This window comes from Eulemur rufifrons, chromosome 6 (genome assembly GCF_041146395.1).
Source record: "Eulemur rufifrons isolate Redbay chromosome 6, OSU_ERuf_1, whole genome shotgun sequence".
NCBI lineage: Eukaryota > Metazoa > Chordata > Mammalia > Primates > Lemuridae > Eulemur > Eulemur rufifrons.
In genome coordinates, this window is record NC_090988.1 from 52,224,892 (window position 1) to 52,248,909 (window position 24,018).

General features: G+C 55.3%; 1 protein-coding gene across 4 annotated transcripts in view; it reads right to left on the bottom strand.

The window, feature by feature from the left end:
- The window catches only part of SLCO2B1 (solute carrier organic anion transporter family member 2B1), a 50,707-nt gene extending 27,021 nt beyond the window's left edge, over positions 1-23,686 (bottom strand). Inside the window, exons 1-7 of one of the 4 annotated variants that reach the window (XM_069471001.1) lie at positions 23,428-23,686; positions 10,032-10,149; positions 8,755-8,892; positions 7,120-7,282; positions 3,833-4,066; positions 3,502-3,600; positions 1,206-1,396 (exon numbers count right to left, since the gene is read on the bottom strand). In XM_069471001.1, coding sequence (XP_069327102.1) covers positions 1,206-1,396; positions 3,502-3,600; positions 3,833-4,066; positions 7,120-7,282; positions 8,755-8,892; positions 10,032-10,139 — 933 coding nt within the window. In that variant the 5' untranslated portion in view covers positions 10,140-10,149; positions 23,428-23,686. Of the gene's footprint in view, positions 1-1,205; positions 1,397-3,501; positions 3,601-3,832; positions 4,067-7,119; positions 7,283-8,754; positions 8,893-10,031; positions 10,150-10,435; positions 10,622-13,411; positions 13,750-17,461; positions 17,623-23,427 lie in introns of those variants that run through there. The other 3 variants (XM_069470998.1, XM_069471000.1, XM_069470999.1) reach the window with 3 other exon arrangements.
- Between the last annotated feature and the right edge of the window lie 332 nt (positions 23,687-24,018).

A 24,018-nucleotide genomic window follows, 5' to 3' on the forward strand; every position in this document is an offset into this window, starting at 1 on the left:
GGGACCCCCAATGTGCCCCCAGCCCCTCACCATCAGGGCGCTACTTCCTGCCTGGACCACTGTCAGCCATCTCATTGGGCTCCCCGCCCTCAGCCCCTCCCACCTGACAGCAAACACATTCAAATACGCCAACCTGTCACAGTAAAGAGAAATTTTCTCGCTGCAAAATAGTCAACAGGATTTTTTATAAACTGTCCCTTTGAAATGAGAATCACTTAGCAACAAGTAACTTAATTTATGATTGTGATTTGCTTAACAACCACCTCCTATACTTGGGGAAAGAGGAAATCTAATGCACAGATTTTCAGAATGTAATGAAATGTGTATGAGTATTAAAGAAAAGTTAATGAAGTTTATATCAGTGACATATAATTAAACTTAAAAGAAACCATTTTTATTTTGTCATTTTCTTTTTAATTCAGAGCCAATTTATTGTTTTTTAGGCCCTGGAAAATTTGGAGGCTCCTGGTCTGGAATCACCTATCCTGCCCAATGGCTCACATGGTGCTGCCCTCTCCTACCAGCTTTGTGACCTTGGGCGAATCCCCCCTCCTGGCTGGGCCTCAGTGTCCTCTTCCGAGCTGCGTGGGGGCTCCATGACATCCCTGGAGCATCAGATCCGTTGCTGTTTACCCCCCGTGTACTGATCTCTAGTGTCCAACTGGGGCCTCATCCCGAGGAGGCACTCGGGACTTGTTTCTCCCCTTCACTGCCCTGAAAGGGCCATGTTCATTACTACAGCCGAATCGTTTGCCCAGGCTGTTTCTGCACCCAGAATGCCTGTCCTCTCCTTCCCGCGCTTTGGCACATCACGCAAAGTCCAGCAAAAGTCCCTTCCCTTCAGGGAAGTTTTCCCAGACCCTCCCACTCACTCTGCAGGCACTTAGCATTCCTATGGCATGTTCTGAATTTACAAAACTTTGCAAAGACAAGCCCAGCAGGGGGGTGCAGTGGTCCTTGGGAGGGGCGTGAACTCCCACAGGCGTGGGTTCTCATCCCAGTGCCGCCCTTGCTGGATTTGTGATCTTGGGTAAGTCACTTCCCTCTCTGGCCCTTGACCTCCTCCGCTGTGGAAGGGGCAGGCGTTATTCACCACACAGGCTGTGGGAGGGTGCAATGGTGCCGGGGCGATGAGCCTGGTAAGCTGTGAAGTGTAATGTTACAGAGCCCGGCTGGGGCAGGGGACACGGACGGACAGGGCTTACCTTGCTGACAGCTGAGGATGAAATGGCCGAGACCTTTCGCCGGAAGTGAAGCTCATGCTTCTCCTTGGGCATCTCCCTGGGGAAGAAGAAGTAGGGGATGGCAGCCAGGGCCACCAAGCCAGCGGCGATGAGGAAGCCCAGCCACCAGGCACCCACCCATCGGGGGTCCTTTGTGGTCAGGCTGATACCACCTGAAAGAGAAGATCATGGTGATGTTAGGGTCAGGGTAGGCTGTCACTTCTAGGCCACCACCCTGGGACTGGCCTCTGAGACACGAGGCAGCCCAGGCTGGGAGTCAGGAGACCTGAGTTCCAGTCTTGGCTCTGCCAGTTATGTCCTGTGTGGCCCTTTCTGGGCTTGGCTTCTTCAAGTACCAAGGCAATATAGCCTAGTGGTCAAGGTCATGGGCTTTGCAAATGGACTGCTAGGTCTGAATTCCATTACTGACTCATAACCTTGGGCAAGCTACTTAGCCTCTTTGTGCCTCTGTTTCTTCTGTGAAATACAGATATTAATATTTCCTATATCATAGGATTGTTGTGAGAATTGTAGAAACTAACACATGGAAAGCACTTAGAAGAGTATGTGCTATAAAAGTGTTTGCTCTTCCTCCTCCTCCTTCCTGTCACTGTTGTGATGATGATGATTATTATTAAATTAATGGTTAGGACTACTGTTGTGGTCCTCAGACCTGCATGATGATTAATGTCCCCAGGGAGACTTGTCAAAAATACCTGGCCTTAATGAAGACCTGCTTAGAATGACCACAGGTGGGGTGGGAAGGTGACCAACTTGTACCTTTAAGGAACTGCCCAGGTGATTTTGATCCCCCACCAGGTTTAATTAGGACTAGATTATCCAGGTGTGCCTCCTGACTAGCGTGAACAAATCTCCTGTCAAACGTCCAACCCCAAGGCTGAGCCGGGCACATTCTCCTTCAATCCCCACAGCATCAGCAAATACTGCATAGAAATGCAGACGCAGGATCACACCGACACCTTGTGCCGAGCCGGTCCCCAGGTGCTTGATCCTGCGCTCCTGGGCAGGGGCCAGAGCACACAGGTGGCACTCAGCAGCGTATCTGTAAAGGTCGAAGGGCTTGGCTTCTGCACTGATCAGACCTGATTCCCTCCTCACTTACCCTCTCCCCTGCCCCCGTGCCAGGTTGGCGAGAGCTCACACATGCATTTCCCCAACTCCTCCACTTCTCAAATGCCTGTCTGTGCCTGCAGCAGGTGTCATCCGCCCATCCCATGAAATACCCCGTGATGAAAAAGGACTTGGGAGTTTCGGCCACAGAAATGCCACATCTGCCTGTGGATGCCCCGCCTGCCAGGGTGACGTCAATAGTGTCAGAAAACGCCCCTCTTTCCACCCCTGGCTCCCAGGACTTTCCTTTAGGAGAGAGAGGAGTTGCAACCAAAGCCCAGACATGGCACCTTTTTCTAGAAGGAAGAGAAGTGGGGCGGGGCTATCCCTAGTGACTGCTGCACGAGCTGCCCGGACTTGTCCTGGCTGTGCAAAGCTGGGGAACCAGAAGCAGCATCTGCATGTCCATCTAGCCATACGCCGTCACCTGAGGCTTCCAAGGCCTCCAGGAAAATCTCCAGGTGCGACAGGACTTCCGAGGCAGCTGAGATGCCGCCGTGACATGTTCTAATGGGACTCCTCTCCTGGCCACTTTCCACCCTAGCTTCAGCGCCACTCCTTGGCCCGCTCTGATCACCACCTGGATCAGAGACCACCGCTTCCCAAATGGTACCCCTGACTCTGAGGTAGTCAGAACAAGAAAGGTTCTCAGAGGTCACCCAGGGAATGTCCCATCTGAAAGAGGCCCAAGGTAACACAGCAAGGCACTGATGAGTCCTGCTCAAAAGTTCTCTGCAGTGTGCCGTCGTCCTCTCTGTTTCACCCGAGTCTCGATTCCCGCTAAGGACGGGAGCTCGCTGCAGGCCAAGACAGCATGATCTGTCGGCCCCACCGCAGTGTGAGCGTGGGCTGAGGGTGCGGGGAAGCGGGTGTGAAACAGCACCGACTCGCAGCAGTAGCAGCGACCACGACCCCTCATCTGAGGGTGCCCTACAGTCTGTCCCCATCCTCTCCCTGGGTGCTCACTGCGGCTTTAGGAGAGAGGCAGCACAGAGCTTAAGCTGAGCCCCAGAGAGGTTAAGAGGCACAGCCAAGGTCAGTGTTGTTGCTGGGATTTGAACCTAGGTCCCCTGGCTCTATGAGACCAGCAGTTAGCTAGCTAGTATCTGTGTGTCCCAGGGGACAAATGTGTGCTCCTGGGGCTCACCTTCTGGCATCCGATCAATGTCCACATAAAGGCGTAACATGAGGCTGCCCAGCCCGTAGGCCATGCCTGGCCCCGTCATGGTCAGTGCAAACAGGATGCCTGCAACACAAAGCCTAGGTTAGGACCCTGCGGCCCCGGCTTCCCTCAGCGGATCGGTGCCTGCCCAGTCTCTGATGGGCAAGTACTGTGCATCCCCCTGGTCTGGGCTGGAGAACTGGCCGGATGGGGCAGAGGTCAGGAAGTCCATGCCCAGCCCCCACCCTGGGCCTCTCTTCCTCCTACCTGAACCTGGCCTGACCCTCAGAGGCCAAGGGGTGGGACCAGCCCTCACCAAGGTAGAGGGGCGAGTTGCTGTTGTGGGCAAAGTCGTCGATGTAGGAGATGCCGAAGGGCTGGATGGGCACAGCACCCACGCCGAGCAGGGTCTGCGCCAAGAACAGTATCCCCACCACAGTCAGGTGCCGGGCCTCCGTGTAGCTCGAGCAGCTGCCGTTGGAGAGGGCTGGGGCTGGGGCTGAGGTCGGGGGCAGGCACAGGGAAGCCTTGGAGTCCTGTGGCATATCCTCTGAGAAACGGTGATAAAAAAAAATAGGAGGACAATAGCTAAGACTTAAATAGCACTGACCGATGGAAGGTACTGTTCTAAGTACTGTGCACAAATATCATTTCATCTCTACAAGAAACTTGGGGGATGCATGCTCTCATTACCCCATTTCACAGATGAGGAAACTGAGGCTCAGACAGCAACGCAAGGGGGTCGACCCAGGGCTGGAACCCAGGTGGTCTGGCTTCAGAGTCCACGCTCTTAGACTGCCCTATGCTACCTTTCTGAGCCGAGGCATTTGAAAGCACCACGGCAACGGTGGCTCTGGGGTGGGGTAGGGCAGTCAGCCGAGGTAAAGTTTGAACTGGGGCCAGAAGAACAAACAAGATTTCCCAGAGAGGGAGGGAAGGGTGTTCCAGGGAGAGGTCACGCTACAGGCCAAACCCAGGGCCTTGAAAGGCAGCAGGCTGGTAGAGTGAGAAGCTCAGAATGGCAAGATCACAGAGCGTGAGGGCGAGGCCGGCTGCAGGCGGGGTCTGGCAGGGGAGAGAAGCTGGGGCTGGACCGTGGAGGGCTGTGGGGCCCTTGCCATTCACCTTGGGGCGGGTTCAGTGTCAGCTTGGGACACAGATGCAGAGTACAGAAAAGAATTTCTTAATTTAGTACCAGACATTTGTTCCGTGTAGCTCACCAATATTTCGTGAGCAAACTTGAGGAAACCCTTACACTATTATTATCCCAAATGTGTGTGTAGCGGTGGCCTTCTCTCTGTGGCCCTCCATCTATAGAGCAGGGACTCTGAGCCGTGGCAGCCCGGCCCGCAGAGCCGCTCCACCGACTGCCAAGAGCCCCGTGAACCCAGGTCAAGAACCCGGACTTAGGCCTTCTGGCGAGGCTGCCTGGGCCTCACGGTGTGACTGTGACAGGGACCCTGAGCCCCGCTCTGCGCCTCGGCTTCTTCATCTCGAAAATGAAACTCCTAGAAGTTCTCCAGAGATCAGGAGTTCAGGGGCAGAGTAATTCCGTAGTTAAGAGCAGGGGCCCCAGGGCAGGGCCATGTCGGGGTGTCATAGTTCTGCTGCTGGTGGGCCTTGGGGAGGCTCCTGCCCTCCCTGAGCCTCAGAGGTTGTGAACATGAAGAGTGGCGAGTGTGCCCTGCCCATTTCCTACTAGACGTTAGATGTGATCGTGTCTGACTTTTCCTCCCACTGTCCTCAGGGCCTTGCAGGGGCCTGGCACGGAATAGAGCTTTGTAAATATCGGATGCAGAATGAATGAATGAAACAGCCTGGAGTGGCAGAGCAGGATGGGAGCTTGGAGACCCTTGGGTCTCACCCACTCTCTGGGCCAATGTGAAGACTGAGGCTCAGCCAGGAGAAGGGCTTTGCTCGGGGTCTCAGGGAGCCTCTGGCAGAGGGTGTCGTATGGCAGTGAGGATGAAGAAGAACATGTGTGACCCTGCATAGAAAAAGCTCTGTCAAAGTGAAAATTCTGGAAAGAAATGGGAGGCAGTATTGCTGTGGCCTTGCAAGCAGTCCTCTTGACAAGTCTCCACTCAGGCCTAGACAAGTGCCGCACATTCTTCATGCGTGCTCTGTGCTCCCCTTCGCCGCTGCGCCCGTGCCCTGGCCCACCACCTGCAACGCCCGCCTTCTCTCTGAGCTGCCTCTCACCTGCCACCCGCTCCAGCTCCCTCCAGCCGCCAGTGTCCTTCCTCTGCTCAGGGCTCTATGGCTCCCTCTGCCATCTCCTACCAGCTGGGCTCTAGACCTCTTAACATGCTCACTCCAATCCCACACTCCACTAGGTCGTGTCTGCTCCGTCTTTCCACACCCTGGTCCCGCACAGAGCGGGGCTCCCGGGGTGCGAGCTGGGCGGAGGGAGGAAGGATGCTCTCTGACAGGCTCTTCCCCTGGGAAGCCTTTCCTGACGCCAGGATGGGGTGTGGGCTCCTCCCACCCCTGTGCTTCCCTCACACAATTGACACACTCTGGGGGTTGTTTGTCTTGGTCTCCTCTCCCAGACTGGGAGCTCCCTGGAGACCAGGACTGAGTCCCCCTGAGAGGGTCAGGCACAAAGTAAGCAGCATTAAGGGTTTGTGGGGTGGACCATTGGCTGGATGGATAGGTAAATGGATGGGTGGATGTATGGATGGAGGGGTGATGGATGGATGGGTGGGTGGGTAGGTGGGTGGAGGGGTAGATGGATAGAGGCGTGAATGGATAGATGCATGGATGGGTAGGGGGGTGGATGGATAGAGGTGTGAATGGACAGATGCACGGATGGATAGATGCATGCATGGGTAGGTGGGTGGAGGGGTAGATGGATAGAGGCGTGAATGGATAGATGCATGCATGGGTAGGTGGGTGGATGGATAGAGGTGTGAATGGACAGATGCACGGATGGATAGATGCATGCATGGGTAGGGGGGTGGAGGGGTAGACGGGTGGATGAGTGGGTGGATGGGTGGATAGATGAATGGGAGGATGGATGGATGGGTGATAGGAGAGGGAAGAAATAGAGTGAACGCTCAGGCTGCTTGGGTCGTTCTCTAAGGGACGGGCATCCATCTGTCAAGTAGGCCCTCAACAAAATCCCACTGGGCTAAACAGGGCTTCACTATGCTTGTCCAAAATTCTTTCATTTTTTATTTGTTCGTTCACTCATACATTCTTTCATCAGTGTCTTGGCTTTTTGTGAGGATGAAATGCATGAATACACATAAATTTCTCAGAGCAGTGTCTGATGCAGAGTAAGCAGCGTATGACACTGTTATTATCACTCTGCCTGCATTTCCTGAGGGACTACTACATGCCGGGCCCTAAATGGGCTGTGTTGTAAATTCACTCCCACCTCAAAAAGCAAAACAACCCAGTGATATGCAAGCATGTCCTCACCAAGAGAGGCCCTGCCCTGGGCCACATCCTACCCCACACCTCGGGTCCACCAGGGAGGGGTAGAAGGTGACCTGGGCTGCTGGGGCCCACCCTGCCCGACGGAGGCCTGTGCGTGTGCCCCGGTGCACAGCGACGCGGCTGCTCACAGCCTCTCCTGCCCGGCCCTGCTGCTCTTACCAGGGCTGGTGTGGTCGTAGCGGTACGGCTCCGAGATGAAGTGTGGGACGGTCATGAGCAGGCCCGCCAGGGCCACAAGGACAGCCCCACAGCCGATCATTCGGGGCCGGTGTACCCGGCTGCCAAAGTAGCTCACAAACACAATCAAAGCTGTGTTCCCCACCTGCAAAGGGACAAGGTGACACATTAAAGGGGAGCAGAGCCCAGGGCTGGCGGCCTGTACCATCCCTGTCTCCATTGCCAACCTCACTGTTCCCATCTGTGTAACGGACTGAAGAAGAATCCCGAGTCCCTCTTATAAATACCGATTCTGGGTCCCCCTGGGAAGGGCTCCACGGTCCCATTAGGGGAGAAAACTGAGGGCAGAGTGGAGAAGGGACTTGAGAGCTTGCCCGGCAGGGGCAGCCTCTGCCGTCACAAGCTGGGCGTGCATCTGCTCTGTGGCTTCCTGCCGGGGGTGCGGGTGAGCCTCAGACTCCTCGCTGGGGGTGGGGGCAGTGTCAGCAGAGGGGTAGGTGGGGACTGATCATGGGAAGGACAAGCACTCTCCATTTGACAGATGAGACACAGAGGCCCAGAGACGCACAGTGACATGCCCAAGTCCCAGCGCAAGGCAAGGACTTTCCCTTCCCGTGTCTGAGACCTGAGGTGGGGTGCGGAGGAACATCTGGGGGTGCTACGCAGCTGGCAGGCCTTGGGTTGGGAGGAGTGTGACACATTACCCAAGGCCAGAGAATTTCACAAGAGTCTGCCGCAGGCAGGGGAGAAAGAAACAGCTTCCTGCTCCCTGGGTGAAAACATCTGGCGAGGGAGGGGCTGGGCACAGCTGGACTCTGATCTCCAAATCCACCCAAAGCAGCTCATCTGCTCTTCTGCTTGGCTGTGGGCCCCAGAAGCCTGCAGATCCCTGGGCAGTTCTGAGGACAGACATTTCGTGGTGTCTCTCCCTCCCCCATCCCCAAGTTCTGAAGGTTCTGTCCTTGATGTTAAACTACATCAAGCGTCTCTCACTACTGTTTGTTTGATTTGAGACAGAGTCTTGCTCTGTTGTCCCGGCTAGAGTACAGTGGTTTCATCATAGTTCACAGCAACCTCAAACTCCTGGGCTCAAGCGATCCTCCTGCCTCAGCCTCCCTAGTACCTGGGACTACAGGCATGCACCACGATGCCCAGCTAATTTTTCTACTTTTTGTAGAGACGGGGTCTTGCTCTTGCTCAGGCTGGTCTCAAACTGGCCTCAAGTGATCCTCCTGCCTCAGCCCCCCAGAGTGCTAGGATTACAGGCATAAGCCACTGTGCCCAGCTGATTACTGTTGAAGGGACTTTCTCTGATTCCCTCCTGGGACAGGCAATAGCTAGGTGCCTGAAAAGGCAAAGGAACCAAAAGGAGAGTGGGTGGATGTGGGGACCCTGGCCAGCTCCGAAATATCCCACAACCTGAGTACAGTGCTCCCACGGGGAGGATCGCCAGGTCTTAGAAGACAGCTGCAAATGTTCTGAGGTTTCAGGCCAGGGGCTGTGATGGGGGTTGCCCGAGGGCGCCCGGAGGGGAAGGGTTTATGGCGGGATAGTGAGGGGGGGTTGGCAGGAGGGGGGGGTGCGAGTCTTCCTCAGCGTCCACCCTGTGGCTGGTACCTCGTTGAAGGCGGCCAGCAGCCCCGAGGTCTGGCTGGAGAGGCCAAAGCGCTTCTCCACCGTGGAGATGGAGCTCTTGAGGTAGCCGGAGATCATGAGCTGCGCCAGCTGCAGCAGGCTGTGGCACAGGAGGAACAGCTGCGGGGAGCCGCGGCGGGCAGAGGCCAGGGAGACGGTGGGGAGACAGAGACGGAGTTGGGGGAAGAGAGGGAGGGTGAGGTCATGAGAGGAGCAAGGAACAGAGATGGGGACACAGAGCCAGAGGAGATCCACACGGGGGAGAGAAGGGGAGGGGAGGGGGAGTGACGGACAAGAGACAGAGAGACAGAGAGAGAGAGAAAGAGAGTATGTTATTGGAGTAGCCCACGGCTTCTGACACAGGCCTAAAAACTAGAAAAGCTGTCCCGGGTACACCCCAGGGGCCTGGGGCTACCAGAGAGCCACATGACAGTTGGGTCTTTATGGGGCCAGGAGTGGTGGGAGCCCCCTTAGGCCCCCAGAGCCCCCCCTGGGCTGGACTGGCCCTTCCTCCCTATTCCGCCACACTGTCCCTTTCTCCAGGAAGCTATCCCAGGTCCAGCCAGGTCCTTCTCCAGCCCACCCCCACCCCGTCGTCCCCTCGGGCTGCCCTGTGGGACCACCTGCTCACACCAGGTCCCCAGGCTGCCCAGCCCCACCTGCCCCAAACTTCCAGCCTGCCTGTAGTCTTCCTCCTGAAAGACTGGCAGAATTCCTAAGAAAAACTTGCTCCAAGGAATTAAAAGAGAGTATTTACGGCACAGCTTAATACGTGCACTCTGTTCCTCATCTGTACGATGAGGACAATGGCGCTACCTGGCAGGGACATTCCGAGAACTGAGTAAGATCATGTGTGAATGGCACCTGGCACAGGCCTGGCACCCAGTAGGTGCCCGTGGGTGTTGGATGTTTAGGGCTCCCCTTGGTAGAGCCAGGACCCCCACTATTCTTACAGGTTCAGGACCTGGGTCACTTTATTTCCCGAGGGAAGTGGGAAGCAAGGGGACTCACCTCCACTGCCCCCAGAGCAGCCCCTCTCCTCTCTGGAAGGAGGGGACACGTACTGGGCACCTTCCATGTGCCTGAAACCCAGCCAGGTGCTGTTACAGATCATCCTTTTGATCTCACAGCCGCCCATTCTACAGATGAGGAAACTAAGGCTCAGAGAGGGGCTTGGTTGTTGTTACACAGCCAGTAAGTGGCAGAGCCTGCTCCGCTAGGCTCAGAGGACCCTGCCCCTGACAGGCCCCAAGAGGTACCTTGATGTTGTGGAACACACTTGGCCGCGAGTCCTGAGAGTCTGGGCCGGCTTTGCCTCCAGGTGTGTCTTCTGTGCCCATGGTGGCCTTGGTTTCCTTGTCTGGCATCTGCGCTGGCCTTGAGGGACAGACAGCCAGGTGATAAGATTGGAGATGGAATCCCAGAGGATGGCCCTGACCCAGGTAGTCTAGACCTCAGAACCAAGGTGTTTCGGGAGAAAGGACCTTCGTGGCTGGGCAGAATCTGAGAATCGAAACACCTTCAGCCGTGCTGATCCCTAGGTCGCAGCGTGGAAGGGACCTTCCGAAGAGGGTGTGTGTTCTGTGTACTCACGCCGACCAGGTCGCTGCTGCATAAACCTGCCTCCCCAGGGAGAAGCTGCCCACCTCGCCAGACAACAAACCTGCAAGCAGTGGCGCGACAGCAGGGACCAGCCGTGCAGTCCCTCCGCCCGCCCTGGGCCTGTGGCCTTGGGGCCCGAGCCTGGGCCTGGGTGTGCCTGGCTCAGGGAGGGTCAGAAGTCCGGCGCCGGGCACAGGGGCCAGGCTCAGGCCATAGTCAGGGCATAGAGGGTGTATTTTGGAACAGATACCAACTCCCACACACGGTGCCACCCCGTATGTCATCACAGAGCTAACCAGCCCCCAAATCATACCATCAAACCACACTGCTGGTTGGGCAGAAAGGGCCCTCAGAGCTCGTCCCATGTAACGCCCTCCTGGACAAACAGAGGCACGGGGTGGGGCTGGGGGCAATGACTCCGGAGGCAGAGCTGTCTTGGACCCTTGGCCCCCGCCATGTACGTCGCCTCTCCTCTCACGGTAACTGTGGTGATCGTGCCAGCATCCCACTCCCTGCGGTTAGAGGAAGCTGAGCTCCTTCCGAGGCAGCTCCCGGGGTCTCCTGAGCTCAACCCTGGGGGACTCCACCCCTCCACTTAGATGGGAACCACCTGCCCCTCCCGGCAGCCCAGGCCTCCTCGGCCTTCCTCCCCGCGGCGGCCCCACTTCCTGCCGGAAGCCTTCTCCATTGTCTCACGTCCCCCTCACCACCCCTAGGAGTTTCCCCTCACTCAGCATGCTCCTTCTGGAGCCTGAGAACTGACCTAAAACACCTGTGACCCAGGGGACTCTCTTACTCCGTCTCTAGGCCCGGAAGGCAAACTTGGGGAGGGGCCACAGGGGCCTGAACTGCTCCGAGTGAAGGTTTTGTGGTCCTCATACAAGGCACCTGGGAACCTGAGGATTTTCAAAAATTGATATAATCCACATGCCGTAAAATCTGCCATTTGAAAGTGCACCATCCAAAGGTTTTTAGTGTATTCACAAAGCTGTACGACCATCACCACTATCCAATGCCAGAACATTTCCTCCCTCCCCCCAGCCCCTGGCAACCACTAATCTGCTTTCTGTCTCCATAGACTTGCCTAGTCTGCACACTTCATACACATGAAATTATATAATATGTGATCTTTTGTGACTGACTTCCTTCAATTAGCACAATGTTTTCAAGGTCCATCCATGTCGTAGCATGTATTAGTACTTCGTTTTTTTTATGAATGAATAATATTCCATTGCACAGATACATCACATTGAGTTCATGGACTCATCAGTTGGTGGACATTTGGGTTGTTTCAGGTATCATGAACATTCACGTACAAATTTGTACATAGACACGTTTTCAATTCTCTTGGGTGTATACTTAAGAACGGAATTGCTGGATCATATGGTAATTGTACGTTTAAATCTTTGAGGAACTGCCAGACTGTTTTCCACAGTGGCTGCACCATGTTGCAGTCCTGCCAGCAGTGTGTGATCATCCCAGTTCTCTAGATCTTTGCTAATACTTGTTGCTGTCTGTCTTTTCATTTACAGCCATCCTTGCAGTATGAAGTGGTATCTCAGTGAGGTTTTGATTTGCATTTCCCTGATGGCTGATGATATTGAGCATCTTTTCATGTATTTATTGGCCATTTGTGTATCTTTCTTTGGAGAAATGTTTATGCAAATAGTTTGAAGAATTTAACTGAGGAAATGGAAGCATGGATAGCTGAGGAGGAGTCCCATTTAGGGGACTCAGAGGAAACAAGGAAATATTGAAATAAAACTGCCTCCTGAGAGGGAGGAGAGGAGGGGTTGGCCCGAGGAAGGGGAGTCGGGGGGAGACTCTGGTGGGGTGACTTTGAAGGCAAAGAGGAAGTAAGGCAGTTGAAAGCACAGGTGCCCAGCGGAGATGCAGGGGACCATTTCTGAGCCGCAGTCCTCTCGGGGGCACAGGCCAGTCAACTGCTGTGGTCTGGCTCTGGGCTACGGCTTTCCACGCATCGGCTCATGAACCCTCCGCACGGCTCTGTACCAATGGTGCTTTATTGTCTCTGTGCTTCTGATAAGGACACTGGGCTCAGAGCAGCCAGCTCTGCTGGCTAACACTGGTCCAGCCCAGGTGTTTGTTAAGCTCAACATCACTCCATGCTCCTTGTACAGGGTTGAGGACTGAACTCTGATCTTTTCTTTTGCCCAAAAAATTCCTTTCTGAGGGGGCCTGGTGAGTCATGCCTACAAATGATAAAATCTCACTAAACAGGTTTTGTTAACCCAATATAATGTGGTTTACTTCCCAACCTGGTTCCAGCATAGCATCACATGAAAGATGACCCTTATCCTAACTCCTTTCTGCTGACTCCTGGTCTTTTAGACAAAGCCTAACTCTTACATCCAATTGTCAACTAAAGAATCTCTAAACCCACCTATGACTTGTAAGCCCCTGCTTTTTGGCCCAAACCAATGTATGCATTCCATGTATTGATTTATGATTTTACCTGTAATTCCTGTCTCCCTGAAATGTATAAAACCAAACTGTAACCCAACCTTAGCAAGTCCACTTACTCAAGGCTACTTGGGCATGGCTCCGGGCCATGGTCCTCACATTTGGCTCAGAATAAACCTCTTTAAATTATTTTACAGAGTTTGGCTTCTTTTCTGTTGACAGGGGAAGAAGTGTAATGCTCCTCTCTGTCTTGGCCCACCCAAACCTAACCAGGCCACCTCTTAGGCAGCAGAGCTGACCCACCCAAAGGGCCAGCCAACCAGGCTTGGAGCTGAGTGTCAAAGGGCAGAAGTCACTGACTTGGCGCCCCAGCTCTGAAGGAAACCCAGGGAATGGATGGGAGAGGGTCAGAAGTTCAGTGGGCCAGCTCAGAACACAGGGCCCCCAGCTATAGGCCAGATTCTGTCCCCTCAGCTTGGCTTCCTGGGCACACTGGAGGCATCTTCCCTGTGCCCCAAACTGTGTAGCACGAAGGTCCAGCCCCCTACCCTCTCACCTGCCCACTCCCAGAGCCTGGCCACCTGCCTCAGGTGAGCTCCTACTCCAGCCTCACCTCTGAATCTTCCCCTCAGCCTCTTCTGCCAGGGCCAAAGTCTTCCTGGGATAATTTATCCCTTAGAGATATGGCAGTTTCCGGAGGGCAGAGTCCACGGCCTGCACCTCTCGGTGGTGGAGGGAAGCGCTGGCTGTGGCTGTCTGCACTGAGAGCAGCAGCAGGCGCGCTGGCGGTCAGTCGGCCACTGAATGGGGCCAGTCAGGCAGGCCGTCTGTCCCCTCCGAGCCCTTCCTGTGGGCTGGGGCCCCGGGGCTGGCAGGAAACCATCGACTCCCCGACTGAGGACAGAACTGCCCTTGGAAGGAGGGTCCTGAGTCCAGGGCTGTGTGGTCTCCTCACGTGGAAGGGCACCGAGGCCCTTTCCTGTTCTGTGAAGCCTTTATCCCGGAGGAGGGGACAGCTGTGGGAGTGAACCTGGGCTGGGCTGGCGGTGGCCTGTGGGAAGGAGGGGAGGGGCAGAGAGCCAGGCCCCCAGTTAAAAAAAACCCAGTGCCCTTCTCTCCTAGGTGGGCAGCTCGGTTTTGGGGTCCCAGGTAAGCCGGTGGTTTCAAGGGCTGGGAGCCCACAGCCCCAGAGCTGGCAGGCAGGGGCTCTGTGTGCCTGCCTATCGGTTACCTGGCTGGTCATTCACACAGGCACACATGTCCATCTGCTCGAAAGCAGCCAGTCAGTGGTCTGCTGTCTCCCAGGAGACCTGTCTGTCAGTCTGCCACCTGCCCTGCGGCTCCTCAGAAAGACATTCATGCAATTGCCCCAAATGTCTGTCGGCCAGAAACCTTGTTTACCAGGTATCTGGTCAGTGAGACACGCCTTCTGCAGGCTGCCCTTGGGCAGCAATCAGCATTCTTCATGCCAACTGCATCTGGGTGACGAGGGGCAGAGTTTCAGAGACCAGCCTGACGGCAGGGAGCACCTTTCTCTGCTTGTTCTTTGCTGGAAGGGCTCAGGCTTCTGCCTCCTTGAGCCACCTCCTAGCCGCAAGGAGCAAGTCTCGGGGAAATGTGCGGCTGAGCATAGGCTTTACGTCCTCAGACCTGGGTTGGAATCCTAGCTCTGCCACGAGCCCACTGTGTGGGCCTGGACACATCCCTTGATCTTTCTGAGCCTCAGTTTCCCCACTTCTAAGGTGAAGATAACAGTATATACTGATGAGGTTCAGGACATGCTACCCCAAGATACGGCACCTTGACATTCAAGAAAACAGCAGAAGCAGGTCATAAAACCTAGGAAGGCCACTCTTCAACCTTCTCCCGCCCTTCTCTCCTAAAGCAGGTCATAGATGCTCATTTGAGAGTTATTCTCCCTATAGTGGAGAAAAGGAACATCCTTGGCTATGAAGACACAAGGACGTGGAGAAGAATCTGGACAAACAAGCCTTGCTAGATCATACCGCCTTTGTCTGATGATACTTCTCCACAACTACATACTTCTCACCAAACTTAGCAGAAAAGTACACAGGTTTTTCTGACTTTAGGGGGGTCTTCATTTCTGAAGGCTGCTATGGCATGGAAAACTTGTATTAAATAAATTTGCATGCTTTTCGCCTGTTAATCTGTTTTTTGTTGTAGGGGACTCAGCCATGAATCTAGCAGTGGGTGAAGAAAGAAATCTCTTCTCCCCTACACTATCCCCAGGAGGTGAGGTCTCTAGGGCACCAGGCCCAGGGTTTGGCACACAGTAGGTCCCTGCCAAGGGCCATCACTCTCCCCTTTCCTGATAAATCTTCAAGCACCTCCCAGGCAACATGGCCCAACTGGACCCTCCCCTTCCCTGCACACCTGGTCCTCCTCCAAGTATACCTTCCACTCTGATGTCACCGGCCATCCATCTGGGTCATGTCTCTCTCATCCAAGCCCCAGCCAACCACAAAACCTGAGGAACTGGACCCCTTCTCTTCAGGCATACTCAATGACCCAGGTTTGAAGCCCCTGCTGCAAGGCAGGGAGTGTAATTCCTCCCTCCCAGTGCAGAAAGCGTCTACCGAGAACCAAAACCACCTACGCCCACACTCAGCCTGGGCTAAAAACCCCAAACCACAACCACACCTTATGGTCCACATTCACCTGACTTTGCTACTTCACTGTCTTCAATAGCAGTTTTTCCCTCTTCCCAGGCTGTCCGCCCCCAAGTAAATGGTTTGACTGTTCATTACAGGAACTTCTGAAAGACCAATCAACTCTTCAAGGGAAATAAAGTATTGGCCCTCAGATTCTTTGACTCCCTCCTGGCAACTTCCTCACCTTGCTGCTTCTACCAATCCTGAACTGTTGAACTGAAATTTTCACCCAATCCTAATCAAGTCTCCCCCTACCCACCTCCTCCTACTCTGCGCTGAAGGGCTTTAAAACAAACTTTTAATTCTTCATAGACTCTGACTTTACCTCCCGCTCTGAGACACTGCCAAAACTCTAAGCAGCAGTGTTGTCCCTTATCCTGGAGAGTAATGACCTTTGCCTCACTGACAGGCTGTGGTGGTCGTATTTGGGAAGCCAGCATTGACACAGGGCACAGCAGGTCCTCAGTGAATACTGCATGTTCCCCTGCCAGGCAGCCATCCTCTGTCAGCTGCCTGTCCGCCTGCCACAAACAACTGCCTGCTTCCAGACTTGCTTTGTGCCAGCAGCAAATGTTGCTACATCTAGAACCAGAGGATGTGGCTGAAGTTCAACAGCAATGGGCTGGGGGAGGGGGAGGGAAATCAACCAAGGCCCTGGCTGGAAACAGAGCTCTCAGGCCCACCTTCATCCCCCACAGAAGTGGCCAGCCCTGAACAGCAGGCAGGATGGAGGAGTTTGTCCTGGGTGTCTTCTTCTCGGGGGAAGCAGGGACTTGATCTAGACCAAACACCACCATGTGCAGGGCTAGGCTCAGCACCCTTCCCCCCAGCAACACTCCGGGGTGCCGCTGACTCCCTGACGCAGAAAGAAACAGAGGCTCCTGGGGAAACGACTTTTCTAGGGTCTCCGCTGGTAAGTGGCAAAGCCAAGGCTGAAGGCCAGATTTGTCTGACTCCAGCGTTCCCAACAGCAACCGCAAGATGGCGGCTGCAATGATGGCAGAGACAGTCCCTGTGTAGGCACATCTTATTCTGGCCTGGCTTCCCTCCTGTGACTTGTCAAAGGTGGCCATTTGGGGACAGTCTGTCATTGGACCAGTCCATCCTTTAGCTAGTGTTGGGGCTCAGAAACCGATTCCCGAAGTCTCAAGGTTCCTCTGCCCTCCCCACCACCATCTCTCCCTCAGCACAGGACGAAGTTGAAGTTCCTTTACCTGCTTAAGATTCAGACCTATCAAGGAGAACACGTGTTTTTCTTCTCCTCCCTGTAAGACCAAGGATGTAACCACACCTGCACAGCCCCTTGCACAAGATAATGTACAAGTCGATCTCAGTTCTGGGATCCATTCATTCTCCCTGGTAAACCTCTCAACAGAATTCTCCTTCTCTTTCATCCCACAACCTGTTTTGCCAGGATGGCAATAAGCTTCTGAACCCCATTAGGGGTGGGTAATCGCTCTGTGATTTTCCCCGTGTACATGTTAACAAAATTTGCGTGACTTCTCTCCAATTAATCTGCCTTTTGTGAGTTGATTTTTCAGCAAAGCTTCTGAGGGCCAAGGGGAAGTTTCCCTTGGCCCTACCCTCTGTCAGTCCCCTGGTTGGTCAACGTCCTCTTCCAGTGGCCTGAGAGAGTACTGCGGGCAAGGGCTGGGCGAGAGACAGTGGAGGGAAAGATTCACAGCCCCCTGTCCAGGGGACCTGAGTGTGACGAGGGTCCAGCACTCACAACCGAGGCCGGATCTGGACCTTCAGGAGAGACAGGGCAGCAGGTGCTGAGAAACGCTCCCACCCTGAGGGCAACTGCAGGCCGACCAGCTGGAGGAGGACGTCTGGGACCAAGGAAGGGAAGGCATGACACTTTCTCTCCAGAGTGTGCCAGCCTGTCCCTCAGCAGAGAGTGAGACCTGGGACCACTCAGACCCGGTGTGCCCTTGTGTGAGCAGTCAGACCCCACCCAGCCTCTGTGAAACAGGCGTAAGGAGCCTTACCTCTCAAGCCTGGGCGAGGGTCAGACTGGATAATGAATCCCCTTTGTCAACTCCAAGGTGCTTTACAAGTGCCAGTTTTGTCAGCTTTTGCCCCAAACTCACCGGGAAGTCTATTTCTACCTCTGGCCACCAACCTTAAAATAATCATTCTCTTTCCTGCGGGAGACTCCGCCCAGCAGTACTCTCTGACCAACTCCTGGGCCTGGCCCAGAAGCAGCACAGACCCCTGTGGTGTCCCTCCCCTGTCCGGCCCTGGCCCTGTCTCCACCCCGCCCTCCCCTAACCTCACTAGCTGCATTCCAAGACTTCTTTGTTTTTTCTGAATAACTTTCCTGTGCTAGAGAGGGAGAGACCTCTCCCCCCACCCTCCCGACACGTCGCCAGGGCCATCAAAGGGCCCTGTCGGGGCGGAATACAAGGCAGAGGTTGCAACTGGAAGACCTGGCTCCAGACCCCCTGGTGCGCAATGCGAGCGGGCTGTGCACTGCCAGGTGGATGGCGCCTTCTGCAGTTGTCCTGACTGAGGGCACATCTGGCCCTTAGACCTGTTTTAGGAGCTTGCACAATGCCAACTTGCTGAGTGCTTTTAAGTCAGAAGCCAGCATTTAAAAATCAGGAAATTTTACGTTAAACTCCAGATTTTTTTTTTTTCCTTGAAAGATCAGCAGAGCTGGCACCACCGAGCCCACATTCCCATACGGGCAGGCTTTGTCCCAAAGCCAGGGAGGAGGTCAGATCTGGCCTTCTGAGAAGCCCACCACGACTGGAGGGGAGGGTGGAGAAGCCAGGCTGCAGGCAGGGGCCGGGAAGAAGGAGGAGTGAGGTCCAGGGGAATGAGTGGTAATGGGCCTGGCCAGGTAGTGGCAGTGGGGATGGAGAGTCATGAGCAGGCACTGCCACCATGGTAGGGAGGGGGGTCCTTAGGGCCTGGCAGAAAATCAGTGGTGGGGATGCAGGGGGCTGAGGAATCCCTGGAGGTGCAGGGGAGGAGAGGAGCAGCTTTCCTTCTGGGTGCATCATCATTTTATTAATTTATTTAATTTTTTTTTTTTTTTTAGAGACAGGGTCTCTCTCTGTCATCAGGCTGGAGTGCAGTGGCGCGATCATAGCTCACTGCAGCCTCGAGCTCCTGGGCTCAAGTGATCCTCCTGCCTCAGCCTCCTGAGTGGCTGGGAATACAGGTGTTAACCACCATACCCTGCCAATTTTTAATCTTTTGCAGAGACAGGGTCTTGCGGAGACCTTGACCACGCTATTCTTGAACTCCTGGCCTCAAGCAATCCTCCTACCTCGGCCTCCCAAAATCCTGGGATTACAAGCTGTGAGCCACTGCGCTCAGCCATGAGTATACTACTATTAAAACCAGGATCGCAGGGTGGTGTGAATTCAGCGTTGGATGTGGTGAGTTCAGGGTGGCAGAGAGGCACCCAGGGAATGACGTCTAGAAGGCCGTGGGCTCCGGGACAGAGGAAATGGGCTGGAGACAGAGCTGTGGGAGTTTGGGACGCACGTGTGGACGGGAGGTAACAGAAGCCACAAGTGGCCAGACTTGCCCAGGGAGAGTGAGAATTCCCCGCCATGTGCCCCAATGGAGGAGAGCCGAGCAAAATGAGGTGTTCCAGGCTCCAAGTTGTGTGTGAAGGGGTGTCACTGGCAAAGCCACCAGCCTCCAGCACTAACATGCCCACTGCCTGAGCCTGGGAAGGGAAAGGTTCCCAGCAGCGGATACTGGGCAATCTATCCCTCAAGATGACGGCAGACACCTCTCCGCAGAGGTGCTGGGGCGGAAGGCCGCCAGCCTCAGTGCAGCTAACCCTTGCCTTGAGCCCTTCCCACCCTCTGCGTTTCCCTGAGTTCCCTTGGCCTGCTGATCCCCTGCCGAGTCCCTACAGCTCAGGACAACCATCTTTCCCTCCAGAACCCCCATGCCCCACCCAGGCCAATTTCCTCAGCGCTTCTCTGGGCTGCAGCACGGCTGGTCACTCTCTTGCATTATTTGTATTTCTCTCTAATCAGCCTGATTAGATAGTAAATTCCCCCAGGGCAGTGATCGTCCAGTCCTCCCGTCCTGATGGAACATGTTAGGTCCCTGCTGAAACCCTCTGGGTCAGTAGACTTTGGATTCAAATATTTGTTTTGCCACATTGAGCTGTGTGACCTTGGGCAGCTTCTTTAGCCTCGCTAGGGCTCAGTTTCCTTCTCTGTGAGAGAATAGTGCCTCACAGTGTTTTGTGTAGGATTAGAGGAAAACGCCCTCTGCTTGGTACCTGGTGGGCCCCAACAACAGTTAGCCCCACCCCCATCGCCTGCAGGGGTGGGGGGGACCCTCCCCCCATCTGCAAACAATGAGTACAGACTCCTCAGCCTCAAGGAGGTCAAGGCTACTGGGAGCTGCTCCTGCCTCTTCTGCCCATCCTGGTGAACTTTACTTTCTGGCTTCTACAGATTCTTGCCATTCCCCAAATTCATCACGCTCTTTTCCACCTCTAAGCCTCTGCACAGGCAGTACTCTCAGCCTGGAGTGTCCCTACTCCCCAGCAAAACTGAATGAGGAAGAAGAGAAGGCTGGAGCATGGGGCTGTGGGCGGGGGCTGCCGTGGTGGGCCTGGGTGGGATGGGGACAGCGTGGGGGTCCTGAGCGCTTCGGTTCCCAGTTTGGCGTGGCCCCGCATTCTGGAGGGGAAAGAGTCAAAGGAAGCAACGGGGGAGGAGGCGTGTCTCCAGTCTTTGAGCTTGGCTGTCATTTTGGGGAAATTCTTCCCGGCAGGACCCTTGAGTGGTCTGTTGCGAGGACAATAGCATGTTTGAGGTCCAGCTGTTGTGGGCCTTCCAGCTGTTGCTTCTTGAGGGAGATCTGGCAGGGTCAGGGAGAGGGCCAGGCAGTTTCTGGTGGTTTCCAAGCTGGGTCAGGGACCCCATGCTGGGACTTTCTGTTCCTGGTTCTAGCCCTGGCTACCCCTTCTAGACCCATGATGACCTTAAAAATAGTGACTGCGGCCTGGGTGGGAGGGTGAGCCCTGAGCCTATGGGGGACCCAGGCCAGTCTCCTTAGGCCTAAAAGCAGGAGCCCGAGGCCTAAGGATAGGCAGCTATTGGCCCAGGCCATGCTAACTTCTCGTCCATGTCATCTCAGCTCATCTCTCTCGGGGCTTACATTGGCCCTTTAGGGGGCCTGTATTATCCCATCTCACTCCATATCATGAATCTCCAGTCCTCCAAACACAAGGTAATCCTAATAATTGTCTTAAAGCTGTTTGGGCACCAGAGACCCAGGGGTTTACAGAGGGCTCGGGGCAGGCTCCTTACAGATGCAGCCCCCTCGGGCCTGTGTTCACCAGGCACAGGCTGGGCACACTGGAGCCTTCAGTACAGACTGGTCGGGACAGAGGCCAAGGGAAGGCCAGAAAGGGCCCTGCTCCAGTGCGGTGCTGGAGTTTGAGCCTGGGTTCTGCCACTGACTAGCTGCACAGTCTTGGGCAGGTAACTGGACTCTGCCTGGCCTTAGTTTCTTCATTTACAAAATGCACATTGTAGTACTTTGTACTCATAAGAGTGCTGCATGCATGAGTAGAGTTATTATGGGTTATCTGCTCCTGGGACACAGATTCTCTGGGCCACTGAAGCATAGCCACTGCCCTCCTCAGACACCTTCTATACCTCCCAGTTGCCTCCAGACAAAGTCCATAGGCCTAACCTGGCATAGGAGACCCTTGAGATTGGGCCCTAACAGCTTCTTTGGTTTAGTTTCCCAAGATATTTCCCAGTGACCCCCTACTCTAACTGTACTGGTGACTCACTGGCCCCACAAACACGCCAGGTACGATCCTTCTCCAGGCATTTGTGATGCTGTCTCCCCCGGAATGCTCATCCTGGGCGGGGTCTGTGGAAGGGAAGAGAAAGCCCAGAGGCAGTGGCACAGAGAGGAAAGAGCTCTGGCACCCGGCAGACCTGGGTTCTGGCCCCCACTCTGCTGCTTACTTGCTAGGTGACCTCGGGCTAGTTACTTGCCCTCTCTGAGCATCTGTTTCCTCACCTACTAAAAAGGGTGAGTGTGTTTCACTGAGTTCTCCTAAAGCCAGTGATACAGAGCTGGGATTTGAACCTAGGGCCCCTGGTTCTTTCCCTTGTCCCACCTATGTGCCCTGGAATGTCTCACATTTGGACGCAGAAGGGCTGGAGACAGCAACAGCAACAACACCGGAAACAAGGAAGGATGAACCTCGAATAGAGGGTCAAACAGCATATGGGAACTGGCAGGAGAGGTTACCTCCAGCTGGGGGAATAGGGAAGGCTTCCTGGAGGAGTCAGCATTTGGAGGAGCTGGGAAATGGCAAATTTCCCAGAATGGGATGTGGGCAGGCCCTTCCTGAGCAAAGGGGCAGCGGTGGGAAAGTGGGGTCTCTGAATCACACTGTGGAATGGCCTGTCCCTGCACAGACAGGGACACTCCGCCTGCTGCCTCAGGGTATGTGGAGGGTTGGCGGAGGGGCTCTGCCAGAGCCAGATCTGACCCTCACTCCTCTCTGCTGTCTGCCCCTGGCTGGGACGGCTGTCCCCTGTCCCTTGGTGATCTGGGTCCACAATTCTTCCAGACTCCAGGCTCCGTATCCTGCCCCCCAGTGTTCTTGCGTCCGTCAGAGTGCTGCGTGAGCCTGGCCACAGCCTAGACAAGAGTGGCTTCTGGTGGCCCAGGGGGCAGATGCTGGGAGGCTGTATGCGTGGGAGGTTGGGGGGATAGTAGAGAATATCCTAGAGCTAGAGCCTTTATGGCCCAGAAAAATAGTCATGGGAGGTAGTGGGGTTGGAGTAAGGTGCAGTACATCCGAAGTTTCTAGTTGCTTCCCACACCCACAGGATCCCCAACCCTCCCATCCAACACTAAGCCAAGGCCGATTGGGAATTTGGTTTGTCAATGGCCCCTTCCCGCCAACACACCCCAAACCAACCCACCCAAATCTGACCTCATTCTCATCTGTCCTGTGAGGCACCCTGAGAGGAAGCCTCCACCCCAGCCTTCCGGCCATACCACAGTCCCCAGGCTGTGGCTGTGTCCCCCGGGAGTCCCCGCAGCTGCACGTCAGCTGGTCTGTCTTGGCAGCCTGCAAAGCCCTCACTGCCGGGCTCCTGGGTGCAAGTCCAGCCTTGCCCGAGTGGGTGTGAGGCTCACACAGCCAGGTGGGAGGGGGCCAGAGGTGACAGCTGCAGGCATCCAGCCCAGTCCTCCCTGTCTAAAGACCTTTTGTTTCTTCCAACTTGCTGCCTGCCTAGGAAATGCTTAGCCTGGTGCTCCTTCCAGAAACACCGCCCTCGCCACATGGTGCTTCCTCGTTACGCTCCAACCTGGGCTTCAAGGCTTCCTCCCCACCCACAGCTGGCCCACCAGGTCTCTGCGGTCTCTCTGAATCCCTGTCTCCTGTGTGGCTCCTCCTGACGCTGGCTAGCTGGCTGCACCGCGTCCGTCCCGTCTGACTCTCGCTCTCACTCTCTGTCTCCTGCTTCTTTGTCGCTCCAGGGCTGCTCCCCTCCCTTTCTCTGCATTCTCCTGCTGACACCTGTTGAAATTTGTCTTCGTCCACGTCCCCATCCTTCTGTCTCCATCTGTATCTGAGGCCATCTCTGCGCTCATCTTTGTCTCTCTCAGAGAGGGAGAACAGGGCCCAGTGAGGGTTGGGGGCTTGTCTTTTCTGTTGTCCTCTTGGGCTCTGTCCCATCAGGGAGGGACCATCAGCTCAGCAACCGGCCTCCAGCTGAGTAAACAGCGTCCCTTCCTGCCCCTCGGGTCATTCACTCATTCATTCAATGCACCTTCCCCCGGGTCCAGCCACGTGCCTGGCTCTGTGCAGAGAGCTGTGAGCCCCCATCCCACCCCTGCACACCCGCTTTGGCTCTACGGCCACACCCTTCTCCCTGGGAACAGGGCCCCGGGTTCCCTCCAGATGCCCCTTCCTTACTTCAATCAGACTTACCTATCCCGGGTCCCAGGCCTGCTGGGCTGCAGGGAGTCCCGGCCCCTAATGCAGTCTCAGGCCTGGAGCGTAGCAGGGCGGAGGGAGCAGGCCCTCTCAGGGCTCCTGGGAGCAGCAGCCGGTCAGCCACAGCAGGGATGTGCACAGGCGCGAACTCTGGGCACTGGGTGGATGCTTCCTGGGCCACCCTGGACAGCAGCCCCATCCAAGCATGGGCTAGGAAGTCCTGCTTAAGTCAGCCCCGTTCTCCAAGTGCCTGTCTCCCTGGTCACTTGCCACTTCTGTCTCTCCGCCCTGGCTCCAGAGTTGTGTTGGAGGCTGGGTTTGTTTAGGTCCAGCCTCCCTGCTGGGAGGAAGCTGCGCCCTGCCCCGCCTCCCTATAACCAGACTCTGCCTGTTCCCTTCTCAGCATTTCCCGTGGCTATTTTCTCCTGCTCTGTTAGCAGTGGAGAGGTGTGGGGCACAGGGGATGCTGTTGGGCCTCTCCAAGCCCTAGGGTCATTCAGCCCTGATCCCTCAATCTGCTCACTCTACTCCCATTTTCAGTCTGAGCCCCTTCTCCTGCCAAGCCCTTGTCCCCCTCACTCACAG